Source organism: Mytilus californianus, unplaced genomic scaffold, assembly GCF_021869535.1.
Source record: "Mytilus californianus isolate M0D057914Y unplaced genomic scaffold, xbMytCali1.0.p SCAF_13, whole genome shotgun sequence".
Lineage (NCBI taxonomy): Eukaryota > Metazoa > Mollusca > Bivalvia > Mytilida > Mytilidae > Mytilus > Mytilus californianus.
The window spans coordinates 36,149,829-36,177,685 of NW_026262615.1; the positions used below are offsets into that span (position 1 = coordinate 36,149,829).

The window sequence follows — 27,857 nt, forward strand, 5'->3', positions numbered from 1 at the left end:
ATAATAAGACATAACGTCAATTAAGGGGTCGACGCTATTCCATTAAGTATGACTCATTAGGGGTGTGTGGTCATTTTAATTCTCATAAAAAAGCATACATATTGTGAGAAATTGTTAATGAAACCAAGTTATTACGATGTTTTTTTGTAAAGTTAAAAAAATCTTGCATGACAGGATATTGGGACGAATATTGTTATGGTACGATCTTCAATGGGCCGAGATCTACTTTGTGATGATAAGGCGACAACAACAACTTTGAAGGTGAGCACCTGTTGCAAATTATCGGATATCAACATGGAACAGTGATATAGATTGATAAGAAATATGGTAAAAAGCTTTTTCTTTATTCATATATTGACAGGAAAGACGCACGTATGATTCAATGATATATATAACAAGGTATATTTGTATTTTTTTATTAATGCGGAATGTAATGTTTACATTGTCACTGATTGTGACGGCAAGGTCAATATTTAGTACATGTAAGTGCAAAACACCGCTGCAGGAGATTTTATCTTTTTAGAAATCAATATTGGTTTAATGACTTGCCAAAACATAATTCACTTTGAAATTCTTTGTTTAAAAGAATTTGATGGACAATTTGACATGAAAACAAGGAAACTGGGAAAAATTAATTTCAACAGAAATTTTGTTATATACTGAGGGTCTGACTAATTAGCGACAAGAAGCGATAAGAAGCGGCAAGAAACGACAAGAAGAAACAAATTAGCGACAAGAAGAATAATTTAGGGACAAGAAGTATAATTTAGTGACAAGAAAACAAATTTAGCTTATAAAATATAAATATTAATTATTCTAAATAAATGAATATTGAAACTTACATTAAATTGTCTTTTTTTTTTTTAATATACGAGAAACAAGAGAATAAGTTTTTTTTTCATTATCAAGGATATGTTTAAGATAATATACCTTCAGTTTACAGCATAATGTATGATGAATGAATCAATGTGAAATAGAGTCGGCATGGTTGATATCAAAGATTCAAAACCAAATTATAAGATAAAATACTCTTGATTTATTTCAGACTCAAAAGGTCAATATAAGTAAACATATGAATACATGACACAAATGTTTCTGTCTTAACAGGATAACAGGTTCAAATATTTACATTATTAATAAAAAACAAAGGTATATACGAATGTTTGGAAAAAAAGGGGATCAATTTTTATTTAATTCAAATTTTTAACTGCCATTTTTCTCTATTTTCTATGGACCCTTAGTATAATAAACTGATTTATTTTCTAAGATCAATTGTTTTAATAGTAAATAAACTTTCTTGTCGCTAATTTTTCTTCTTGTCGCTAATTTTTCTTCTTGTCGCTAATAGTTTTCTTCTTGTCGCTAATATTTTTCTTCTTGTCGCTTCTTGTCGCTAAAATTCTTCTGGCTAATTAGTGGGACCTCCATAATGATACCGGCGCACACAAACTTTTGCCACTTCATCGATTTATTCCTTCAACTAGTGTACATTTAATAGCAAAACTTAATAGAAAGTTTCCAGAAAAAGTACTATAAATACTTTTACTTGATAATATAAATGCAGCTTTCAACATCTTCAATACCCTTAAATGATGCAGAATCTTTCCACAGGTCAATGGTTCTGTGAATGGCAAGGCTTAAAGGTTTGGCTTGTGTTCCACCCCTAGTTTTGGCATGGTAATTTGTGGTGACTGCAAACACCTTCTGTGCCTTTTTCTTGGTGTTGCCTCTCTTGTTTCTACACTCTTTTGCTGATCTACAAAAAAAATGTATTGGCAACATCAAAATCAAGATATTCCATCTAAATCAACCTCCTCTAAATTTAAGAGACCAATTAGAGTGTTAAACATTAACTTTCAATCTTTTTGTAACAAAAAACCAGAACATAAAGAAATTATAAACTCTGCAAAACCTGATATAATCACAGGTACTGAAACTTGGCTAAATCCAAATATACCATCTCATGAACTATTTCCACCAAACTTTTACAATGTATACCGAAAAGAAAGAACACAAAACGACAATGAAAAAAAAATCATGGCGGAGTACTAACTGCTATTATTAAAGAGTTCATAAGCTCCAAAATAGATGAATTCCAATCAAATTGCGACGATTGAACACCTCTTAAAAATTTAAAAATTTCTTTAACAAAAATTAAAAACATCTCTTATTCCAACATATGGCTCGGAGGAGACTTTTACCTAGGCCATATTGATTGGCCAATTCCATCGATTGTTGCTGGAAAACCAGAACAAAAATTACACCAACAACTCCTATACAAGCTTTTGATCATAATTTACAACAAATGGTAGACAAAGAAACACTCAACGACAGAATCTTAGATCTGTTCTTCACTAATAATCCATCTAGTGTAAATAAAATGACAACTTTACCACCAATTGATAAGGCAGACAATGATATAGTATACCTTGATATTGACACATGGCTGAAAAGGGTACGGAAACTACCTCAGTAGTGTAGATATATTGTGGGAGAATTTTCAGATAGACCTAATAAAATCTATAGAAAAAAAATGTACCACACAAAATGATCACATACAAACATAGATTACCTTGGGTAACAGACAAACTGCGTTATCTCATAAACAAGAAAAACAAAGCTGATCGAAAAAGGAAAAAAGATCCAGAAAAATATAAAAAGTTGAAACAAATGTACAAAAAGAAATCCGTACAGAATTTGGAATTATATTAAAAAAATGACCTGTGATATACCAATTAACGAACCTGGTCAATATGATAAATAAAAAATAAAACAAAAAAATCTCTGTTACATCAAAAGCACACGTTCTGATAAAACTGGTGTTGCACCTTTGAAAAAAGATGACAAACTTATCACAGACACGGAGGAAAAAGCAAATATTTTAAATCAACAGTTCCAATCTGTATTCACAAATGAAACAGATGATAACATCCTAGACAAAGTTAGAATCCCCCACCTGCAAATGGTGAATATAACAATCAATGAAGCAGGTATTACCAAATTATTGTCAAACCTTAATACCAACAAAGTTTGTGGCCCTGACTACAACAATGGCCGAGTCCTTAAAGAACTAAAGGAAAAAATTTCACCAATCCTTACATTATTTCCGGGATTTGCTCGCTGTGTTGAAGACCATTTGGCTGGACTTCGACTGTTTCTGCTCTTTGGTCGGATTGTTGTCTCTTTGACACATTCCCCATTTCTATTCTCTATTTTATTAATATTCAAAAAGTCTCTTAAATCTGGAGAAACACATAAGGACTGGAAACGTAGCCCAGCCTTCAATAAAGGGAAAAAATACAAACCCGTATATGTTGTAAGCTCATGGAGCACATCATTACAAGAAGTATTATGTCTCACCTAGAAAAACATCATATATTATACGATCTTCAGCATGGTTTCAGAAAATTGAGGTCTTGTGAAACACAACTAATAGATTTTATTCAAGAACTGGCACAAACTAATTATAGCAACACAGAAACTGACTTAATCATAATGGACTTTGCTAAAGCGTTCGACAAAGTTTCACATCGTCGACTCCTTTATAAGCTTAACTTCTATGGTATTCAAAATAACACACTAAATTGGGTCTAGGCATTTCTACATGACAGAACACAAACAGTCGTCATCAATGACATTTTGTCAACCTCAGTACCCGTTACATCGTGTGTACCCCAAGGAACAGAATTAGGCCCAATACTGTTCCTCATCTATATAAACGACCTGCCTGAATATTTACAACATAGCAAACTTAGACTCTTTGCGGATGACAGCATAATTTACAGGGAAATACAAACAAAAAATGATTGCCATACACTACAACTCGATCTAGACTCAGCATCATGATGGGAGTCAGATTGGCTCATGGCATTTCACCCTGTTGTATGTACCAACCTTACTATCTCACAAAAGAAAAAAACTACAGGCACAATTTCAACCTTCACAACTACATTCTCGAATCAGTAACATCTTCAAAATATTTCGGCATTACCCTACAATATAATCTAAAGTAGAACAAGCATATAGACAATGAGATTCACGAGTATCGAGTTGCGAGTTACGAAAGTTGAGTTTCGAGTTACGATGGTCGAGATGCGAGTTACGAAGGTCGAGTTGTGAGATATAAAGGTCGAGTTGCGAGTTACGAAAGTCGAGTTGCGTGAAAATGGGGAAAACTATTTTAATTTTTTGGTGTACCTCTTTAACATTTTTGAATGATGATTGGTGATAGAATTGTGTACAGTATTGTTGACTTTTTTTGTTGTGTGGACTTCATCTGAGTCTCGTGTAAAAATATAAATAGATTGCTTACACTACGCAAAGTATTTTCTGAAGAAACAGATAGCCTTTTGAAATACAGCGGATTGCTTGTAGTTAAATTATTATTAAATTTCATAGCTAACACCGTCATATTAAACGTAAAAGGAGATAGCAACTTAACTATAGTACATATATGTTAAAGACCCCTTCTGCAGATTTCGTTAAGAGTGGGCTCTTTTGGGCAGCTGCAGAGGCAATATTTGTTAGGGACCCCAAAATTTATCCTTTGCCAGTGACACTCAAAATTGTGGACGTTTAAGTTATATGTGTTTATATTATCTAAAGGTGAAGGGGGAAAGTTGAGCGCTCATAAAACCTGTTTAACCCCGCCGCATTTTTGAGTCTGTCCTAAGTCGGGAAACTCTAGCCTTTGTTGGGCTTGTATATTTTTTAATTTTGGTTCATCTATATGTTTCGCAGCATATAATGGCGTCCATTTTCTTGATCTAGTGTACATTGTGTTTCGGAGCCTGCTCGGGGCTGCCTCTGGGTGTGGGATTTCTTGCTGTGTTGAAGATCCATTGGTGGCCTTCGGTTGACTGGTAAATTTTGGTTTGGTTGTTGTCTCTTTGAAACATTCCCCATACCATCATACACACTAATATAGGTTTCAGTTTGGTTAAATTAGCACATGATTTTTCAGGGTAAGTTATTTTATTTAATTATTTACCACAGAGAGCATTCATTATCGTACATGGTAATTCCAAATTTCCTGAGAGTGTTTTATGCCTGTCTGAAAGAGAATTAGCAACTTCCTCGTGAATAATAACATCACCAATTTCCATTGTTGGTACTACTTTCCTTGTACAATCATGTTTCAAATGAGAGTAAGCAGCTTGTAAGACCCTTGATACAGTGTTATTTCCATTTTGATCTTTATACCTTATGTAACAGTAGTGTTTTAGGATCAAGTCATTAGGTTCCACCTTGTGTTTGTTCTTAAAGTCCTTTCCGCAACCATTACATTTCCTAAGATTGAATATTGTTCCAAATAAACTAACATGAAAAGGTAGCGAACTTTCTGGTTGTGATGGTCCAGGCATTTGTTTTTCGTTTTGTTTCTTTTTTTTTTCGATGGAAATCCTTCTGGTGGACGATATTTGCCCTTTGATGGCACAAAACATGGTGTATTCTTACATAGTGGTTCTTCTTCTCTGTCTAGCTCAGCTGCATAAGATTTACCCCTTTTTATACCAGCGTTATATTCTTCAGCCTTTCGTTGGTTGCTTTTCAGCCTGTTGCTACCTTTTGATACTCCCGAATCAAACATACGCATTTCAGCGTCTTGCCGAATAGAGAAAGCTGTGTCTTCTCTAGCGGCCTCGAACATCTTCCTACCGATGCAATTTTAGCATGGCCTATTTCGGTCAGATTTTAGGCAGGTGTATCTTCTGCCTTGAAAGCACGAAAAATGTGCGATTTTTTTTTGCAGCCACCACTTATACCAGCTGTTAAGTTGTTGGTGGTATGCGTTATTGTCGATGAAATCTTTTATCTCTGAAGACGCGACGTTAAAGTCTGATATGCTAAGAGCATGTAGTAACCCTTCCACAAGATTGATAAAATTGGGTGATCGTTCACTGACCTTTTTTGCATGAAGATGTACACTTTGTTTGTAATGAAATTAACAGAACGCACATTTTTGTACTATATGTTCTCCAAAAACTTTTCTTACACTAAGCCAGTTGGCACTATTTTCATCCATTATGAAGCCATATGGATTCAATTTGTACCCCGTTTGATTATTGACTTCTTCTAACATCTCATTCAACAGCTTCCAGAATATTTCAAAGTTTTCTGAACTTTCCGCCTCAGCTTCCATTTTAGCCAGACAAATTGTTTTCCTTAATACTGGATGGTAATTCCATAACGTGACAGTTTAGAAGTTGTTGCACCTATTTTGCTTAGCATCTATGAATGCAAATTCGTCATTAAGGATTCCATCTTTGTTGCAGTCCATCTCAACGCACAGGTTTGCCATTGCCTTGCTTGCTTTGAACACGTATGATGGTTGCATATTCAGTGCTCGATTGTTCACTTTATATATGAAAAATTTGTCTTTCTCGTCACAATTTTGCTTGTAAATTGCTAAAGCCTCGAAGTTTCGACCACATGGATGTATTTCCTTTTTCATGTTATCCCTTGCATTATATACTCTTTTCATGTCAGCGAAGTTTTCTGCTACATCCTCTACTTCCCTCCATGCAAAACTGTCTGAAGACATCAAATCAACTAGTTTATCATTAACCATTTTCGATGGTTTGGCGTTCATATTTTTCATTATTTCTTTTTTAATAATGTCAGATGATATTTTCTTTTTTTTTACAATGCATGACTGTCACCTTATTATCATCTGTTTCGTACTCGCCAGTCAGCCATAGTTCCGCACGTGAAACAACACAGTACGGAAGACGTCTTCTGAAACTGTGTTCTTTTGATCTGAAAGGGCATGTTTCTGAATTAAAAAACAGAGGACCCCTTAGACCTTGTCAGTCTTCTTTTACCATTGAAGCCAATCCTAGCACTTGTAACCCATCTACCCCACGGCCTCCCATCCTTTGTACATCATGTCATTCATGTAACATGCTATTGTATATTTTACAAGGCCGTCTATATCTACTGGTAAAGAAGTGACATGATCAAAAGTACAAGTACTCCACTGCTCAAGGAGAAATTCTATATTCCGATGTTTCCCAAAACATTTTATGACTTTTTTCTTCCCTATCTGCTATAACTTTCGAATCAAGATTCAAATCATCATCTTCATCAATACTGGTGTTTATAACACTTAAAATAGTAATGCACATTATTAGTTAAATTCACGAGGTTTGTTCATAGATAATGACAAATGACCTATCTTCAAGTTTAGAGTACAATAATTAAGAGTTTGAATATCAGTTACAGTCTTGCAGTGCATGCATTCTGGAATATAGTCACGAAGTTACGCTGCTTGCCACGTTTTTGGTCATTGCCCTTGTCTGTAGAGGTTTGAAACAAATTGCAACAACTGATACATGTATGTTGAAAACATTTCTATATAAGAAATCTGTGTTAAAATAATTTTAGACAAGTCAAGGAACCCTAAACACGTTCATTTTTCTCTCTCAATGTTTTGCCTTATTGATCTTTTCGTGCTGAAAACGTTTGCAATTAATTTGTCTTGCTGCTAATAATGGCTATAAAAGTTTCTCCCTATCCATTATTGTTAAAAGAAAAAGTACATTTGTAACTTACGATTTCGTCTTTGTTGTTTTATATATAGCAAGATATGTTTTGCTATTTCATTTTTTTAGATAATAGGCAAATACGCTCAAACTTCATTTTAGAGCAATGGTTATTGTAAGAGAAATCTGATGTTTATCTCCTAAATAGAAAAGCGTGGTGCTGGGTACGCCCGTCTATCTAAGAAATATGCAGAGCTTTACACCACAACATCAAACAACTGTCTGAATCAACATTGAAATAAATCGTATGAGGTATTTTCAAGTTAACGCGCAAAAACCAGGCATTAGTAGAAGGTGTGTAACGTTTGAAGCAATTCAAAGAAGGTCTCAAGATACGGCACAAATAACCCCCTTTTTAGAGGAAAGTGCTACAACTCTTGAACAAAAAAAAATGATTTTCATCAAAAGTATACAGACTTTTAGTTCATCATAATTAACAACTTTGTTAATTTTGAAGCAATGCCGATGAGGTGTTTTCAAGATATGGTGCGACATGTGAAAAAACACCCCCTTGTTTAGAGTTTTAAAGCTCAATAACTCGAAAACAAAAAATCGAATTTTTACCAAAAAGTATACAGACCTTGAGATTATTATAATCAACATCTATATAAAGTTTGAATCAATTGGGCGAAGGTGTTTTTAAGACACAGCATGACATGTGAAAAAACCCCATCCCATTTTTTTAAAAGAAAGTTCAATAACTCGATCTGGAACAAAAGAATATTCACTCAAAAGTATACAAACCTTGAGACCATCACAACAAACACTTGTGTCAAGTGTAATGTTTGAAGCAATTTTTATATTTTATTTTTAAAGATAAAACGCGACATGTCGAACACTCCCAAACCTTTTCCGAGTGAGTAAATTCCATAACTCAAGAACGGAAAATGGAGTTTTCATCAAATATTATCTAGACCTTAAGATTATCATAATAAACAATTATGTAAAGTTTGAAGTAATTCAGATAAGAGGTTCTCAAGTTATGGTGCAACATGTTAACACGTACTGACAGAAGGACAGACGGACATTTGTATACCAAAATACGTTTTGAAGAATACTCGGAAACCATTTTTTTCTGTGTTCTTCATATCTAATTTTCAGTGACAGTCAGTAACAGTGAAGTCCTTTCACCAACCCAAAAATCAATACGCGTCTTTTCCTTTTCTTTATTCTGCATCTGTGTAAATCTCATTCACGTCCAACGTGCCATCCGGAAACAATTTGCTTCGGAAACACGGGCAAAGAAAAGGACAAAGGGATTACGATTTTTTCCGGGGAACATAACGAGAAAGCACATACTAAATATTCCATTCTGTGAGAAGTCATTTTGCCCCCCCTGTAAATAACACTTGTTTCATGATAAAGAACATTTTCAAATGTATGTAGTTAATTCTGGACAAGAGTCATAGAAATGTGTTTTAATGGAGGCTCTTCGCTGTAATCGCGCTCATTTTACTTTTTTAAGGGTTTTTGTTGCTGCTGCTGCTGCTGCTACTGGAGGGCAGCAGCTAAAAAAGAGGGACGAAAGATACCAGAGGGACAGTCAAACTCATAGATCGAAAACAAACTGAAATAAAACCTTCAACAGAGTGAAATGATCACGATTATACTTAGCTACTCCGGAACCAAACTTGAGAACGCGGATCTCATAGAAAACGCCCAGTCCGGAAATTTGACTGATCCGTTCCGTAACCGGACCGGAGAGAGCACCCTTGCAATGAAGGCCTCTATTAGAAGATTTTTGTTGGAGTTCCGGAAACTAGAAAAATGCCTTTTTTGGCCCCTTTTTGACCCTTAATTGTTACAATTGTTACTGAAGACCCCTTCTCATTATTTGAATTAGTTATCAAGTTGTGACCATTTGAATTAATTGAAGCCATGGCGGTCGTGTTGGTTGTAGGGCAGGGTCATCGGATATGTTTTTTCAATCAAGATACTCTAATGATAATTGTGGCTAAGTTTAATTCCATTTGGCCAAGTAGATAACGAGGAAAAGATTGATGTAAAAGATTACAAAAAAAATACGAAAAATTGTGAAAAATTTACTTCAAAGGGCAATAACTCCTTAATAGGTCAATTGAACATTTTTATCACATTTCAGATTTGCTCTAAATGCTTTAGTTTCAGAGATATAAGCCAAAAACTGCATTTTACCCCTAAGTGCTATTTTTAGTCATGGCGGCCATTTTGGTTTGTGGGTCGGGTCATCGGATACATTTTTTAAACTAGATACCCTAAGGATGATTAAGGCTAAGTTCAGTTTAATTTCGTCAAGTAGTTTCAGAGGAGAAGATTTTTGACGAAAGCTCATTATACCCGTTGGGCCAGTTGAGCTAAAAAAAAAAAAAAAGCTCTTGACGCCAATTTGGGCCAATGACGGCTTACAAACATTAATATACACATAAACAAACATAGTGAAACAATGAAAATAAACAATACATATACTTTTAAGTATAATCCATTTTTTAAATCTATTTATAAGAGATCAAATAAAGTCAAGAATACACTTGAAATTATTTCACACACTAACCCGTTGTTTAGTTCACTGTATGAAAAGTGAAAATCGTTAAAATATTTGCTAACATGGGTCATGCCGGATTTGTAATTTTCACTGTATGGAAAGTGTCAATCGTCATGTTTTCTATGGAATAACGGCAATTTAAGGTCATATAGATGTGTGTCTTCCGTGGAAGACATATGTCGCCAAGAAACGATAAGTATCAACAGATAGTTGATGAGAAAGGGCAATGAAATCACTTCACACGGTATAACACAATGGAATAAAGCTTTGAGCTAAATATAAAAGTATGTCCCATTTAGTTGTTGAGAAAAGTGCGACGAAATAAAATTGTTACACCGACACAAGACGACGGATAGTTAGACTGCGAGTGCAGTCGATAAAAATATAAAAAAAGATATGGTTGAACTATAGACATGGTGATGGCGATTGGTAACTTCTTAACTGTTATTAATGTCCAGTGGGTCTGTATATGAAATAAAAGAGACTGTTTTCTGGTTATAGGGCTGCAACTTAACAAATGATGACCCTCAATATCATTATATGTTTTATAACCATTTCTGAGCGCCGTAAAAGCCGGAAAGAGCCAATTATATCGTGGTCACGCGAGAGCGGCAGAATGGAAAGTAGATGTATAGGAAACGAAGCTGAAATATTAAAGACATTGTTACGGAATGTATACAGAAACCAAACAATGGCGTTTTAAAAGCCACATACGACTGTCCTTGTGTATGTTACTTTACGAGTTCTAAAGATAAACAGTCTAAAAATTAGCAAAACATTATCTTTCAATCAGTTTAATTGAGACCGCAGCTGGCATGTCAGTAACTACTAGTAGTCCTTTGTTAATGTATATTGATCATAATCATTCTGCTCAGTTTCCAATGTTACATATTCGATCATCGGACTCTAGACTTCTTTTAAACTTTTATTTACCGCAGAGGTGTATTGCTGTTTAAGTTTTTTTTATTTCACATTGGCTGCTGCCGCTAGATGAATAGGAGAGGGTTGAGATCTATCAAAGGCGAAAGCATGGTTAACCGGCCGCCTCATTTTTGCGTCGGCCCACTTGGATGCCTATCCGAAAGTAATTAGAAAGGTTCATAAGTTATTGCACAGAAGCTAGTAGCAGCTGCACGCCCGTCCAACAGCCCGCCGTACATCCCCACATTAATGACCGGGATCACAGACTTTGTCTTTGGTCAACCTGTTTCCTACTTGGTAGTGAAAAACGACGTCCACAGATTAAAAACGCGACGTTACGTTAATATAATAAGTTTATATATATAAGTAAACGTTTTGTGGTATGTTTGCATCTGGCTTGCATCCCATTTTTGATCATTTTACTGTTTTAAATATATACCTTCTAACTAAGTCTATTAAACTAACATGATCATGATGCTTGATCGGTTTTTGTGCGTCAACGTCAGTCAACATATCAAATTCATAAAATAAATATGGGCGTATGACATTTGGGCCGATTTTATAAATTTTCAATCTTTCATTTGCGCCGATTTGGTTGTTTCATTTGCGCCAATTCAATAATTTCAAGTTCCATTTGCTGCTTTTTACATCGCGATGACCGTGAGGTCATTTCGATGTATTGCTATCGTCTAAATTTCCATTATGCAAATTAGTTTTGGGTTTTCAACCGATCTATAAAAATCATAGATCCGCGGTCATTATAGTCTAGTGCAAAATAACATTACTTATCGCTTGTTTCAAATTCATTTTTTCAATGGATACTCCTATAAATATTTTTATTAAAACACAAATTAATAAAATGAAAATGTGTTGTCGTTAGTTATATATATAAAAGTAAAAAATAATTGATGATATCTATGCACACGTACCGAAAAATTGTGTTAAAGCTTACGGAAGAATATCTCAAGAACGTTTTGCGACACTCCCGGCAAGGACCGATAACTCTGTTATTGTTTTGAGGGAAAATATTAATGGCTTCTAATATCAAATCTTTTAGAAAAATCGATTTTTTTACAGAAGAGTGTCCACCATGCACTTGCACTGCACTATAATTAGAATAGTATAATAGAATGATATACAAATAGATGAAAATTATATATACATGCAACCGTAATATTAATATAATATATACCAACAAACCAGTGTATACTCTGGGACTATTATTATATTAGTATAATAGTCCCAGGTATACTGATTTGTATCACTACAATATAATAGTTATTACGGTGCGGTTGAATTTCCTGTCATTTATTCATCATCCATGCACGAACTTGTATCAGAAAAAAAATATATCTCTGTAAATTAACCTCAGTTTCAGGTATAGAAATGTGATTTATTTCTGTGACATGTGCTTTTGACCATCCACAAGAACCTGCGGTCATCCGATGTTCAGTACTTCATTACTTTGATTGCATTTTAGTGCTGTGCTTTTTTCATGGCGTAAAGAGGTTTTATTGTCCTTTGATTTGTTAAAGGCTGCAAATAGATTTTATATCATTTAATATTTTATTGCTGTACTCAGTTATTTTAGTGGATGTAAACAGAGTGCTTTTAACCTTAAAATTGACTTGTTTTGCTCGAAATCCTAGTTCCACCTCCCCATTGTGGGCAGGGGGAACAGTTATATGCATGTTTTAATTGATAATTCATAACATATGTATTACTGGCTAGCGGAAGTGGTTTATAATGATAAATAAAAATAGTTTTCATCTGTTAAACAATCGGCGCAAATGAAAGAAATAATCGGCACAAATGAAAGAAAAAAATCGGCACAAGTGAAATGCAGATCGGCGCAAATGCAAAACGCAGTAAAATATGCACAGATTTTATCATTTCAATCATGTTATTCTATCCGGGGTGAGCCGGGGCATGGTTTTGAAAATAAATAATCTGGCCTGGCAAATAAATTTTAATAAATAAGTCAATGCTGAAATGATATTTTTTTTTTATATAACTTCTGGTGATCTGTTACCCCGGACCGACACTGCCGCAGTACTGAGAATCAAAGGGTAAGCTACGCTGATGATAACTGAGACCATACTAGCAGAGTGAAAGTAAAATCTGTCCTCCAAACTACACGACAAAGCAGGATTTGTTTTTGAAAGTGGTTGAAAATGGATAAAAAACAGTTGTTTTATGAATAATTGATAGTAAAATAGTTTGTCCTGATAGAAAGAAACCATATCTGGAAAAGATAAATGGTTAACCAGAGTCGGATCCAAGTGTGCGCCGGGGCCCCTATCTGCAAATGTTTAAAATAATCAATGGGATTTGATTTTTTGGCAAATGGGCCCACCCACCCTCTTTACAAACTAAAAAATGTAGTCCCCCCCCCTCTCTCCCCTTTTTCGAAAGTCTGGAACCGCCTCTGTTAAAATTCATATTAACATAACTTGATATCTAAGAGCCCTTTTCTTATAATTGGATGTACATATACATGTAGATGGAATAATACTGAAAATGTGACATGAACTTATGATGAAGACTTGCGAAATATATTAGATTTATATTATCTTTAAATTTGTACCTCATATTGCTCCAAGTTAAATTCCGATGTGTTTGTTAGCAATTCATGTTTGTTCAGATACTTACCAAAAGAGACAAATTGATAAAACTCAGACAAATACGAATATTAAAAATATTACCTGTGTTTCTCTTTGAAGACGGGAGTTTGTTTTCCAATTGTCCCACCTGTATAGGTGCACCACTGTATAACGTTATGTTGCTCGATTTTTATCCTGACCATGGAAAGCCTACATTCTACATTCAAAACCCGAGGTAAAGAAAAATAGAGAATATCATATTGCCTTTTGAATATTACCTGAGACATCAATATAATCCTCGAGAGCTCTGCTCGTGGGATTATATTGGTTGAGGGTTTATACAGTGTGTTATATTGAAAAAGCCATATCTTATACACTTTATTTTATACTTCACGTAGACTTTTTTTCAAGTGACGTGAAAAGGTGGGGGGGGGGGGGGGGCTTACTTTATACAAGGTGATAGGACGTGCCGCTGGAATAGGTCACCTTTTCAAGCTTGAAAATAGAAAATATGTGGATAGGTCGGGAAAATTATCAGAAATATACGATAAGGTCAATAAAGTTCCCATAACTTCTTCGTCTGTCATCTTTCTTGGTGTTCCCGGCTGTGTTTTTATCAACCAATGTTCTCTTTTTGGCACTTTGGTATTCCACTTTTACATTACACATCACATGAAACACAAACAATATGGGAACAGGTAATATTTTTAAAATATGAATTATATGAAAAGGGTGGGATAACAGAACCCCAGCAGCACCCTCTATCAATTAAGTATTGAAGTGCCCCCCCCCCCCCCCCCCCCCCCCCAATCCCCCTCCACCTTCCGAGACGTAACGAGACTAATATTGATAACGTGACGTCATACACATACAGCCGCGATATCGTGGCGGATATATAATAGGTGCAGTTGACTGTATTACATATATACAATTTGTCTGTATTTACTACTCAGTTTATAATAAACGTTTTTTTTATATATATAATGCACAATGGCTATCTAATTCATTTTTTGGGGGTGCATGCGTCCTTTCAGGATACATTTTTTTTCATATATTTCCAAAAAAAACCCACCAAATGTGATTTGTTTTAATAAAAAATTTATTAGAAACTTAATGTCAATATATATATTTTTTCCTAATTTTCAGTAGAATTATTCTTTAAATTTATTCATTTCCATTCTAGACATTTTTTTCTCAGAATCAAATAATTCTTTAAAAAAAAGTCTACGCCTCTCCAAAATATAGATGGCAGATGCCTGAAAGTACAACTCGATGCCATACTTACCCGGGAAAAACCTTTTTAAGGTGCTCTCGTGACAGGCTATGCATGATATTAAAATGAAAAGGAAGCACATTTTTTTTAGAAAAATGTATAATACCCAGCTGGTATCTGAAACTACAACATTTGTATCAAGGCTGCATGCAGGTAAAAAAGTAAACTTGTGACAGACAAGGCTTCCGTGCTCATACCATAAAAACACACGCCATAACATTACTTAAAACTGTTACTTTATTTTTTGTAACAGCGGTGTAGCTTATTGTGGAATAACGTCTTTCCAAATTAAAAAAAAAATCATCTCCTATGCCAGGATGTTACCATAATGCCATAAAAAGACATCTATAGCATGCTTATTTTTGCGTTGTAGTATTCAGCTATACATACATTGAACAACTCGATTATTAACTATTTACTATAATACTAGAAACCGTTCTCACTATAGAGTACCGAGATGTAGATTGGACACATTTTCTAGATCTTTTTTCCCTTCCTCAATTATTGCATGGAATTTATTACCGTTAGATTTTGTTGTTAAAAACACACCTCATTTATGATACCAATCTTATAATTTGTACGCCATAGTCAAGTTTCGTCAACAAAAGACTCATCAGTAACGCTTGAATAACAAATGTTAAACGGCCAAATAAGACAATGAATAAAGAATGAAGATGAAAAGCATTGGGGACCCAAAATTCTAAAAGGTTTTGCCAAATTTATTCTTGGGGTATACGATCCTTAGTGGTTCGAAAAATTCAAAGTTTTGTAAACAGTATATATAAATATGACCATATCAATGATAAACTATGTCAACACAGAAGTCAATGTATTGTCTTGAATAAATCATTGGTGTTATACTTTTGTTTTGACAGACATTGAGAGATACAAAATAAGAATTTAATAACTGCTGTATATATACTACATATAAGTTAACACAATGGACAACAACCTGGTTAGATGTAAAAGGGTGACAAAAGAAGACTATGAGAAAGTGATGGCTATATTTCCCCCATCAGAGATATATAATGGCGGTGACTATCTTCCTGATGAATTCCATATGCTGATTGATATGCCAAACAACGAGATGTATGCTGCTGTCATTGGAGATAAATATGTATGATATGTTTTAAAGTTTAAGGATGTTCGTTGATCTATTTTACCTTATTGCTTAATCTATGTACAAGGTATTGTCATCAAATGTTTTGCCCACTTATACCTACTTTTCTTTTCACAATTTTATTACATAATATATAGTAAAAAAACATTTTTTTATTTTTTTTTTAAATCCTTGTTAATATTTGATAGTTTTGGAAAGGAAACAGATGCCAATCTTAAATGTATGAAACATCCAGAAAAAAAATCATTTCCCGCCAAATATTCAATGGCTTACATCTTAAAAACAAGAAAAGGTACCCTGCTTTTATCCTGCTTTCTTAAAACTTTCCTTTATTTATATGCTATCAATTTATAACAGTTTATTAAAAAGCATGACCGACACATAGTTCGCAAACACCTCAGGCACGAAGAAAAGGAATATATTAGAATAACCAAGTGCATTTTAAACTACTTTATTATGTGTTTTGTTTACAATAGTTTAACTATACAAAGGTCAAGATGAAAACATGGAAGTTGTAAATCGTATACTTTTCCTGATTTTATACAGTGCATATTCAGATTACCACAACCATTGCTGATGATGCAAATTTTATCGCTTACGTGTTTTTAAAAAGTGAATGTCGTTATAATGAATGTTGTAGAATCTGGTTACGCATACAACTGATAACACGAACAATGTGTCAAATGTTAATAATAACCAAAAACAGCATGTGATATATCTGTAAAACATATAAAAATAAGAAGACCTGTTATGATTGCCTTTGCAAAAACTGCCCAACAGATACCAAATGACGTACAAAGTAGCAAATATAAGTCACCGTACAGCCTTAAGTAATGAGCAAAAGCAGCGTGCTATAAAATTTCCTGATGTCAATATATAAAAAAGTGGGTTTCGAATGCTATCAGTGACCCTGAAACAAAATGTAAATGTAGAGCTCCTTTTTGAATTTTAACGGGGAAGTTATCTTTCGTTTTTTTAATAATCCTCATAAGAGCACAGAAGTCCATAATTCGGGGGAATGGTAGACAACAGACGTACAATTTAACCAATTTTAGTAAGTTGCAGATCGACAATGAAGATAAATATACAATATATGAACATTGTCGGCAAATATAAATTTATTTGTATGAACTTTAGAAACAGGACGAAAAGCGAGGCTCGCCGAGCTTTTCTCCTGTTTCGTAGCGAGTACAAATAAATTTTATATTTTCCGACAATGTACATATATTGTTTTTATCCTGAAATTTACACCCAAAACTTGAAACTTTAGTTGTTTAAAAAATCTAGATCATTGTCTCTAATTTTTCAAAGAAATCGACATAGTTTAAACGCGGACCGCAAAGAGGACCCAAAAATGAACTGTTACGCAAAAAGAAATATCCACATTACCGCTTGCTCAACAGGAAAGCGGGGTGACAGGAGACTGTATTTATACAAGTACAAATAAAGCAACCATTTATTTGTGTACTTGTACAATTGTTGGCTGATTGCAGGATAAAGAAAAACTACCGAGACCAAATAAGTTCTTTTGATAGCTATCTGCATTAGTACGGAAGCCCATTTAGGACCTCCAGAAAATATAATTTGAATTCGATATCACGAATTAAAATTGTTATCACGAATTCTAGAATTCGTTATCACAGATTAAATTCGTTATCACGAATTTATGGAATAAGTTATAACAGTTTTTGTAATTCGTAATAACGGATTAAATGACTTATCACATTTTTTTGTAATTCGTGATAACGAACTTTATAATTCGTCATTACGGATTAAAATCGTTCTCACAAATTTGTGTAAATTGTTATCACAGTTTTTTTTTTTTTGTTATTCGTGATTACTGATTAAATTCGTGATCACAGATTATTGTAATTCGTGGTAACGGTTTAAAATCGTTATAACAAATTGTATAATTTGATATAACGAATTTAATTCGTTATAACCATTTATGAAATTCATTATAACGATTTTAATCCGTTATCACGAATTACCAAAAAAATGTGATAACAAATTCTACGAATTCGTGATAACGAATTCAATCCGTTATAACGATTTATACAATTCGAAATCACGATTTATAAATTTCGTTATTACGATTTTGATCCGTTATCTCGAATTACAAAAAATAGTGATAACGAATTTAATTCGTTATAACGAATTACAAAAACTGTTATAACTAATTCCGGAAATTCGTTATTACGAATTTAATCTGTAATAACGAATTCTTCAATTCGTGATAACGATTTAAATTCGTGATTTCGAATTCAAATATATATTTTTAGGAGGTCCTAAATGGGCTTTCGTAGATTAAAAACATGTTCTCCAAAATATAAATCATCAAATTAAAACTAATGTTACACAGCCGCTCGCTTACCTTAAATCGTCCCATAAAAACAACACACAAAACAACCACGCTGATAAGCTCAATTATACAATCGACCACTGTTGAATAGAAATTGTTCAAGAAAAATCCTACATCCCCTTCCCACAGATTTATACGTTAATCTAAAGAATAAATTCCCATTAAGCTAGGTTCACACTGCCGATCAGATTAACTCGATCAAGCCCGATCAAGACAGATTAAGTGATCGGGAGACTGGTCTGACTCAATCGACTAGAATGTTCGGGGTTGTCTAGCTTGGTCGTCATCGATCTGACTTTCTACCCGAGAATTTTTGACATGTAAAAAAAATTCGAGTAAGGATCGAGAAGCCAGTCACTCGAGAAGAGATCGAGAATTCGTCGAGTAGTGGTCGAATTGATCGGTAAAGGATCGTGTAGAGATCGAGTTTGGTCGGAATGCAAATATTTTTACCGATCAGTACTCGATCATCTCGACCTTTGCTCGACTAATATTCGATCATTTCCCGATCAATGCCAACCTGTTTGATCCGTGGTCCAGATTAACTCGACCAATGCCCGCTCGCTTCCAGATCAATGCGACTTCTATATATTTTTTTATCCCAGACCAACTCGACCGATACCCGATTTCTACTTGACCACATTCGACCACTCTTCGATCTCTACTCGGCCATACAAGAGTACACATGACTGCTACACGATTCTCTAAAAGTGCGTGAAGATCTGATTTAATCTCATAATTTCGCAAAAATATATTGTCACTATTTAATTTCAACTTGTCTGTACTTTTGCAAGGAGGGGTACAATTTTAAAAGAGAGGCAAAAGATACCAAAGGAATAATCAAGCTCAAAGATCAAAAACAAACCGACACAGCCATTGCGAAAAACGAAACCCTACGAGAAGACAAACCGACACAGCCATTGCGAAAAACGAAACCCTACGAGAAGACAAACACCAGTCCACATAACACAACATAAAAAACTAAAAACTTAGAAAAACAAACCCAACAAAACATGGGATGATCTCAGATGTTCCGGCAGGGAAAGAGATCCTGCATTTTGGCCCCGGAGGATTTTTTAAATATTAAGTGCAATAAAATACATTATTAGACAACAGATGACTAATTTAGTCTTCAAAGTGGGTTTATAAGAACCCACAGATTATTTTTTACCTGTTTTATGGGCTATTTTCTGTTTGATTGTCTGTATTTTCCGTATGTCCAGAAAGTTTTGCAGTATAAAAATAAGAAGATGTAGTATAATTGCCAATGAGACAACTCTCCACAGGACCCAAAATGACGCCGAAATTAACAACTATTGGTCACCGTACAGTCAAATGTTTACAAACACTTTTTTCACACGCAATTTTACACAAATATGAGACGAAAGACAAATGATTTTCATTTGATCTCTTGATAGATAAATGTACATGTAAACATTTTCAGAAAAGGTATCACTCCAGGGGATTGAAATTCTACTTTTTGCAATATTGTTTTAGGAAATACATGCAGGTTGTTGCCATGGATACACCAAAAAGAAATATCTTTAACCATTCAACTACTGGATATTATAGATTATTAACTATTTACTATAATACTAGAAACCGTTCTCACTATAGAGTACCGAGATGTAGATTGGACACATTTTCTAGATCTTTTTTCCCTTCCTCAATTATTGCATGGAATTTATTACCGTTAGATTTTGTTGTTAAAAAAACACCTCATTTATGATACCAATCTTATAATTTGTACGCCATAGTTTAGTTTCGTCAACAAAAGACTCATCAGTAACGCTTGAATAACAAATGTTAAGGTGGTACCCAACACCTTGACTAATATTAATTTGGCTCGTTTAATTTTCCTAAAATTTTGACAAAATGTTTACTTTGACCCTTTGACAAAAATATAAAAATTTCAAATAATTTGAACCAACCACTTTATCAGAAAAATTTCACTGGTTATATAGCAGTTTGACAAACACTAATTTTGATCTTAGAGAAGCTTAATATTTCCTTACCAATATAACGTGATTAAAACGTTTAGTAGATTTTTACAGAGTTATCTCCCTGTAGTGTTAGGTACCACCTTAAACGGCCAAATAAGACAATGAATAAAGAATGAAGTTGACAAGCATTGGGGACCCAAAATTCTAAAAGGTTTTGCCAAATCTATTCTTGGGGTATACGATCCTTAGTGTTTCGAAAAATTCAAAGTTTTGTAAACAGTATATATAAATATGACCATATCAATGATAAACTATGTCAACACAGAAGTCAATGTATTGTCTTGAATAAATCATTGGTGTTATACTTTTGTTTTGACAGACATTGAGAGATACAAAATAAGAACTTAATAACTGCTGTATATATATACTACATATAAGTTAACACAATGGACAACAACCTGGTTAGATGTAAAAGGGTGACAAAAGAAGACTATGAGAAAGTGATGGCTATATTTCCCCCATCGGAGATATATAATGGCGGTGACTATCTTCCTGATGAATTCCATATGCTGATTGATATGCCAAACAACGAGATGTATGCTGCTGTCATTGGAGATAAATATGTATGATATGTTTTAAAGTTGAAGGATGTTCGTTGATCTATTTTACCTTATTGCTTAATCTATGTACAAGGTATTGTCATCAAATGTTTTGCCCACTTATACCTACTTTTCTTTTCACAATTTTATTACATAATATATAGTAAAAAAACAATTTTTAATTTTTTTGTTAAATCCTTGTTAATATTTGATAGTTTTGGAAAGGAAACAGATGCCAATCTTAAATGTATGAAACATACAGAAAAAAAATCATTTCCCGCCAAATATTCAATGGCTTACATCTTAAAAACAAGAAAATGTACCCTGCTTTTATCCTGCTTTCTTAAAACTTTCCGTTATTTATATGCTATCAATTTATAACAGTTTATTAAAAAGCATGACCGACACATAGTTCGCAAACACCTCAGGTATAAAGAAAAGGAATATATTAGAATAACCAAGTGCATTTTAAACTACTTAATTATGTGTTTTATTTATAATAGTTTAACTATACAAAGGTCAAGATGAATACATGGAAGTTGTAAATCCCTCGCCGAGCTTTTCTTCTGTTTCGTAGCGAGTACAAATAAATTTTATATTTTTCGACAATGTACATATATTGTTTTTATCCTGAAATTTACACCCAAAACTTGAAACTTTAGTTGTTAAAATCTAGATCATTGTCTCTAATTTTTCAAAGAAATCGACATAGTTTAAACGCGGACCGCGAAGAGGACCCCAAAATGAACTGTTAAGCAAAAAGAACAGGAAAGCGGGGTGACAGGAGACTGTATTTGTACAAGTACAAATAAAGCAAACTTTACTTGTGTACTTGTACAATTGTTGGCTGATTGCAGGATAAAGAAAAACCACCGAGACCAAATAAGTTCTGTTGATAGTTATCTGCATTAGTACGGAAGTCCATTTAGAACCTCCAGAAAATATAATTTGAATTCGATATCACGAATTTGAATTGTTATCACGAATTTGAATTGTTATCACGAATTCTAGAATTCGTTATCACAGATTAAATTCGTTATCACGAATTTATGGAATTAGTTATAACAGTTTTTATAATTCGTAATAACGGAGTAAATTACTTATCGCATTTTTTTGTAATTCGTGATAACGAACTTTATAATTCGTTATTACGGATTAAAATCGTTCTCACAAATTTGTGTAAATTGTTATCACAGTTTTTTTGGTAATTCGTGATTACTGAATTAATTCGTGATCACAGATTATTGATATTCGTGATAACCGTTTAAAATCGTTATAACAAATTGTATAATTTGATATAACGAATTTAACCCGTTATAACCATTTATGAAATTCATTATTACGATTTTAATCCGTTATCACGAATTACCAAAAAAATGTGATAACAAATTCTACTATCACGAATTCAATCCGTTATAACGATTTATACAATTCGTTATCACGATTTATAAAATTCGTTATTAAGATTTTGATCCGTTATCTCTAATTACAAAAAATTGTGATAACGAATTTAAATTCGTTATAACGAAATACAAAAACTGTTTTAACTAATTCAGGAAACTCGTTATCACGAGTTTAATCTTTAATAGCGAATTCTTCAATTCGTAATAACGATTTAAATTCGTGATTTCGAATTCAAATATATATTTTTAGGAGGTCCTAAATGGGCTTTCGTAGAGTAAAAACGTGTTCTCCAAAATATAAATCATCAAATTAAAACTAATGTTACACAGCCGCTCGCTTACATTAAATCGTCCCATAAAAACAACACACTAAACAACCATGCTGATAAGCTCAATTATACAATCGACCACTGTTGAATAGAAATTGTTCAAGAAAAATCCTACATTCCCTTCTCACAGATTTATACGTTAATCTAAAGAATAAATTCCCATTAAGCTAGGTTCACACTGCCGATCAGATCAACTCGATCAAGCCCGATCAAGACAGATTAAGTGATCGGGAGACTGGTCTGACTCAATCGACTATAATGTTCGGGGTTGTCTACCTTGGTCGTCATCGATCTGACTTTCTACCTGAGATCCGTGGTCCAGATTAACTCGACCAATGCCCGCTCGCTTCCAGATCACTGCGACTTCTATATTTTTTTTATCCCAGACCAACTCGACCGATACCCGATCTCTACTTGACCACATTCGACCACTCTTCGATCTCTACTCGGCCATACAAGAGTACACATGACTGCTACACGATTCTCTAAAAGTGTGTGAAGATCTGATTTAATCTCATAATTTCGCAAAAATATGTTGTCACTATTTAATTTTAATTTGTCTGTACTTTTGCAAGGAGGGGTACAATTTTAAAAGAGAGTCAAAAGATACCAAAGGAATAATCAAACTCAAAGGTCGAAAACAAACCGACACAGCCATTGCGAAAAACGAAAACCGACGAGAAGACAAACAGCAGTCCACATAACACAACATAAAAAACTAAAAATTTAGAAATACAAAACCAACAAAACATGGGATGATCTCAGATGTTCCGGCAGGGAAAGAGATCCTGCATTTTGGCCCCGGAGGATTTTTCAAATATTAAGTGCAATAAAATACATTATTAGACAGCATATGACTAATTTAGCCTTCAAAGTGGGTTTATAAGAACCCACAGATTATTTTTTACCTGTTTTATGGGCTATTTTCTGTTTGACTGTCTGTATTTTCCGTATGTCCAGAAAGTTTTGCAGTATAAAAATAAGAAGATGTAGTATAATTGACAATGAGACAACTCTCCACAGGACACAAAATGACGCCGAAATTAACAACTTTTGGTCACCGTACGGTCAAATGTTTACAAACACTTTTTTCACACGCAATTTTACATAAAAATGAGACGAAAGACAAATGATTTTCATTTGATCACTTGATAGATATATGTACATGTAAACATTTTCAGAAAAGGTATCACTCCAGGGGATTGAAATTCTACTTTTTGCAATATTGTTTTAGGAAATTCATGCAGGTTGTTGCCATGGATACACCAAAAAGAAATATCTTTAACCATTCAACTACTGGATATCAAATCTATGGAAAATACTTATAACATAAATATGCACATATATATGACACAACAGTACGCTTAATTCGTAAGAAAGCAAGTAAAGGGGATGGTAAAATTTATTTATATTGATATCTAACATAAGTACTAATCCAGTAACAAATCTCATTTCATGGTGTTATTTCAAGAAAAAGAGCAGTAAAAATCCCATAACATATCAGCGTCCACTCTGAGGAAGTTTTCATAACCATTGGGGTCCTCTTTGTTGAGCTCCTGCAAGTCTCTCATACTGCACACTCAGTGGCCGCCGAGTCAGCCACTGCCTCACCTAGATTTCTCGGCGCCCGTTGCTGTTAACGTCTTCTTGTTTGAATTTTACGCTCTCTTCAAGCTCCGTCTCTGCTATTAACCTGGCTCTCTGAGCTCTAAATACCTTACCTACAAATCCAACTGCTTTATTTCCATGTAGATATTTTAAATGTATGATTTTACTCAGACCTTCTGTGAACTACTGAATCTAACCAAATAAACGGAGATAGTGTCCATTGGACACAGATAATGCCCAAGCTTGCATGCATATAACGTTATAAAGGGTGATTACTCAAGAGAACAGTAATAGTGACGCCACCCAAACTCGCACTTGATCTGTGTTTTATTTATAGGCATTGTGTATACGTTTCGTAAAATTTGGTTGAGGCAAAATAAAATTAGAGAATGAAAACTATTTGTTGGGACATACGTACGTACTTACAGACGGACAAGGGTAACACTTAATGCCCCCTCCGCTGCGGCGGGGCATAAAACATCAGACATTTTTATACTGAAATTGTACATACAAATTTTGGCATTCCCCAAGGTCACATTTTTCTCTGACTGTTAATGAAGTCTGTACACTAAATCCATTGGATACTGGATGTGTATTGGTTGATCTTAGATACACGAATATTGTATTACTTGTTGTTGGCTTTGAACTAGTTGTCAGTTTCCAATTTCGGACTATCTTTACGACCCCTTTACGATCAGGTCGATCTGGTCTGGTCGAGATCAGGCTGAGATCGAGTATAGTTGATTTGGTCTAGCTAGTCGAGTAAAGATCGTGTAGAGATTATGAATTGGTCGGATTTATCGAATATGTATTCAATTAGTGGTCGGGTTGGAATCGTGATGGAGTGATTAAGGACTCGGGAATGGTCGAGTTAAAGTCGTGTAACAGGCACGATCAAGAATTATAATAAATATGAAACAATTCAGTTGAGAACACTAACGGCCTTATTCATAACAAAACAATTTACGATCAACAAATATGACAGGCATGAATATAGGACAACCACTGAACAACAGGCTCCTGACTTGGGACAGGCACAAAAAGAATGTAGCGGGGTTAAACAGTTCGCTGGCGCCAAACCCACCCACTAACCTGAGGCAATGGTGTTATAGTACAAATAAGAACATAATAACTTACTATAAAAAAACAGTTGAAAAGGGCTTTACTCATCAGATCGGTACAAAGCATAAATCATCTAACGAAATCACAGACCGGACGTGGCAGCGTATCTATGCATGCCACAACATAAAAGACACTTAGTCAATATCTGAGAGTACTCGCAGTTCTTGACAACTAGTTCAAAGCCAACAACAAGTAATACAATATTTGTGTATCTAAGATCAACCAATACACATCCAGCATCCAATGAATTTAGTGTACAGACTTCATTAACAGTCAGAGAAAAATGTGACCTTGGGCAATGCCAAAATATAGGTATCGACAGATTGTAAATGTAGTACCGTGAATGTGCAGATGTGTATACCAATAATATTTAGTATGTTTTTAAAATTATTAATAACAAAATCAATATTTTTACCAATTAAAAAAACAATATTCAAAGATCTAATTATAGTGTTGAATTGGCTCCCTATTAGAATAAGTTTATTTAAAAGATTGATAATTTTACCGGGATTTTATCTTAATTTCCGGGCTCGGTAAACAACATCTCCGTAACATTATTTGTATTATTCCGTTTGAAATAAGTTTTCTACAATAACAGCGAAACTTGCAAACCAATTCTTTGTAAATATAGACGTGTCTAGTGAAGGTTTTCAGTAATTTGTGGTAACGAAATCTATGACTTAATAATTTACCAGTAATTCATAGATTACGCTTATTGAAATCCAAAACGTCACTAAGGACACAATCATGGCCAACTAGTTGTGATTTGTAAACACCGTATGACTGCGCTAAACGAATTTCACCGTGCAAAAAGGGAAATAATCATTAGGGAAAGAAAATCGTCGTAAATTTTAGTGTTAACTGAAATATCTAAATCTAGAAAAGATAGTTATTGCTGTTAATATTTGATTTATTTAAAGTAGGTTCAATTCAATTGGGAAAATTTCGGTGGTATATTTATAGAATTCTTGATTATTTAAAGAAAAAATATCATCAAGATAACGGTAAGTGTTGTTGAAATTATCAACTAAATCGAATTAAGATGGGTCTTTACTGAGTGGTTCATAAATTTAAATCAATTATAGATCACCAAACGGCCTTCAACACTAAACAAAACCCATGCCGCATTGTAAGGCTTAGCTATAAATACCCCTGAATGAAAAATGTTAAACAATTCAAACGAGAAAACTAATGGCCCGATTGTGCGGTTTTCTTTAACGTATAGTTTCTGATAACCCCTCTAAATTATTTTTGGAAATAAATATGAAAAAACTTCAATCTAGGAACCTGAAATTATAATGTTTAAAATGTTTTGTGTTGATATTAAATAGCTTTTCTATACTTTAGGTAGGATTTGGTTTATTTACAACTGTGGATGATGGGAAAAGTGTAATAAATAGGGCAGGGAGAGTCTCCAAAGAATACGCTGGTAAAGGAATAAATAGAATAATGATAAAATGGATGGACAAAGGAGGGCCTCTTTACCGACCGGAAGTCTTGTGGCATAAAACTACAGTAATTAGAACACATACACCGCTACTTCAACTGATAATCAAAGGAAAATACAATAAAACATTAGAACAAGTAAGTATGAGGGTCTGGATATAGATTCCAGACTGTCCTTCATTTTTGAATTCTTTAATTTTTAAGTGATTTTTTCCTATTCTTTATAATTTTCGCATTTATGGAATTTTTTTTTCATTGCCAAGGCTCAAATGTAATGATTTTGAAAGTCAGAGATGCTTTAAACGCTGCAACGTTAGGAGCTATAAAATAAAAAAAAAAACAGGCTAATGGAATAGCCAAACTATCTGAGGTCAACTTTGCCTAAGAGACTTGAAATCTTAGTATTTTTTTAACTTCTTAATTTTTGAACTGGAATTTTTAATAGCTATATGCTATAAATGATTTAAGAATATCTTTTCTTTTTAACAGGATTTTCGATATTACGAAACACACAAAAGAACTCTACAGATGAAGTACAATGTCATAAAGAATGAAAACCAATCTTTAAAAGCTGAATATATTGATGTCAATCTGCTTGGTCAAGTTCTAACATCGACTGTCCATCAGCAGTACTTATTCCCTGAGGATGAAATAGTTGTTGCAATGGTACCATACATGGCTAGCAAATCGAATGCGCCTCTGATTATTTCAAAACGAACAACGGTTGTTGTGTCTGATTTAAATTGTCCTCAAAGAACTTTACTTTCAATAAGTAATTTCCATCAAGCACCATTTGGAACGGTTTTTAATTTCAACGTGTATGGTTGTTTGTCTGAGAATATTAAAGAGCACCTCATTTTACACTTTGCTAAGTTTCTTTGTCGGCCAATGAGTAAATATATATTACTTCGTGGTATATTAAGCAAAGGAACTAGTTGGAAATTTTTAGACAGCGCCGTCGAAGAATTCGATTTGAAAAGGACAGAATCTTATGGAACAGGTTTAGTAAGTGTCAGAAGAAGAATAACAAGCAAACTGTAATAAAAAAGGTAATCGAATACAG

General features: G+C 34.0%; 1 protein-coding gene across 4 annotated transcripts; it reads left to right on the plus strand.

Moving 5' to 3' along the window:
- Positions 1-221: 221 nt before the first annotated feature.
- LOC127723570 (histidine N-acetyltransferase-like) lies at positions 222-27,857 on the plus strand. 4 transcript variants are annotated; one of them, XM_052230239.1, is made up of 4 exons: positions 222-261; positions 15,738-15,979; positions 26,696-26,932; positions 27,284-27,857. In XM_052230239.1, exons 2-4 carry the CDS (start codon positions 15,803-15,805, stop codon positions 27,833-27,835), a joined length of 966 nt encoding a protein of 321 aa, XP_052086199.1. In that variant the 5' UTR covers positions 222-261; positions 15,738-15,802; the 3' UTR covers positions 27,836-27,857. The 4 variants fall into 4 exon arrangements, with proteins under 4 accessions (XP_052086199.1, XP_052086196.1, XP_052086200.1 ...); XM_052230236.1 differs by having other exon boundaries at positions 226-327; XM_052230240.1 differs by lacking the exon at positions 222-261 and adding an exon at positions 14,958-15,015.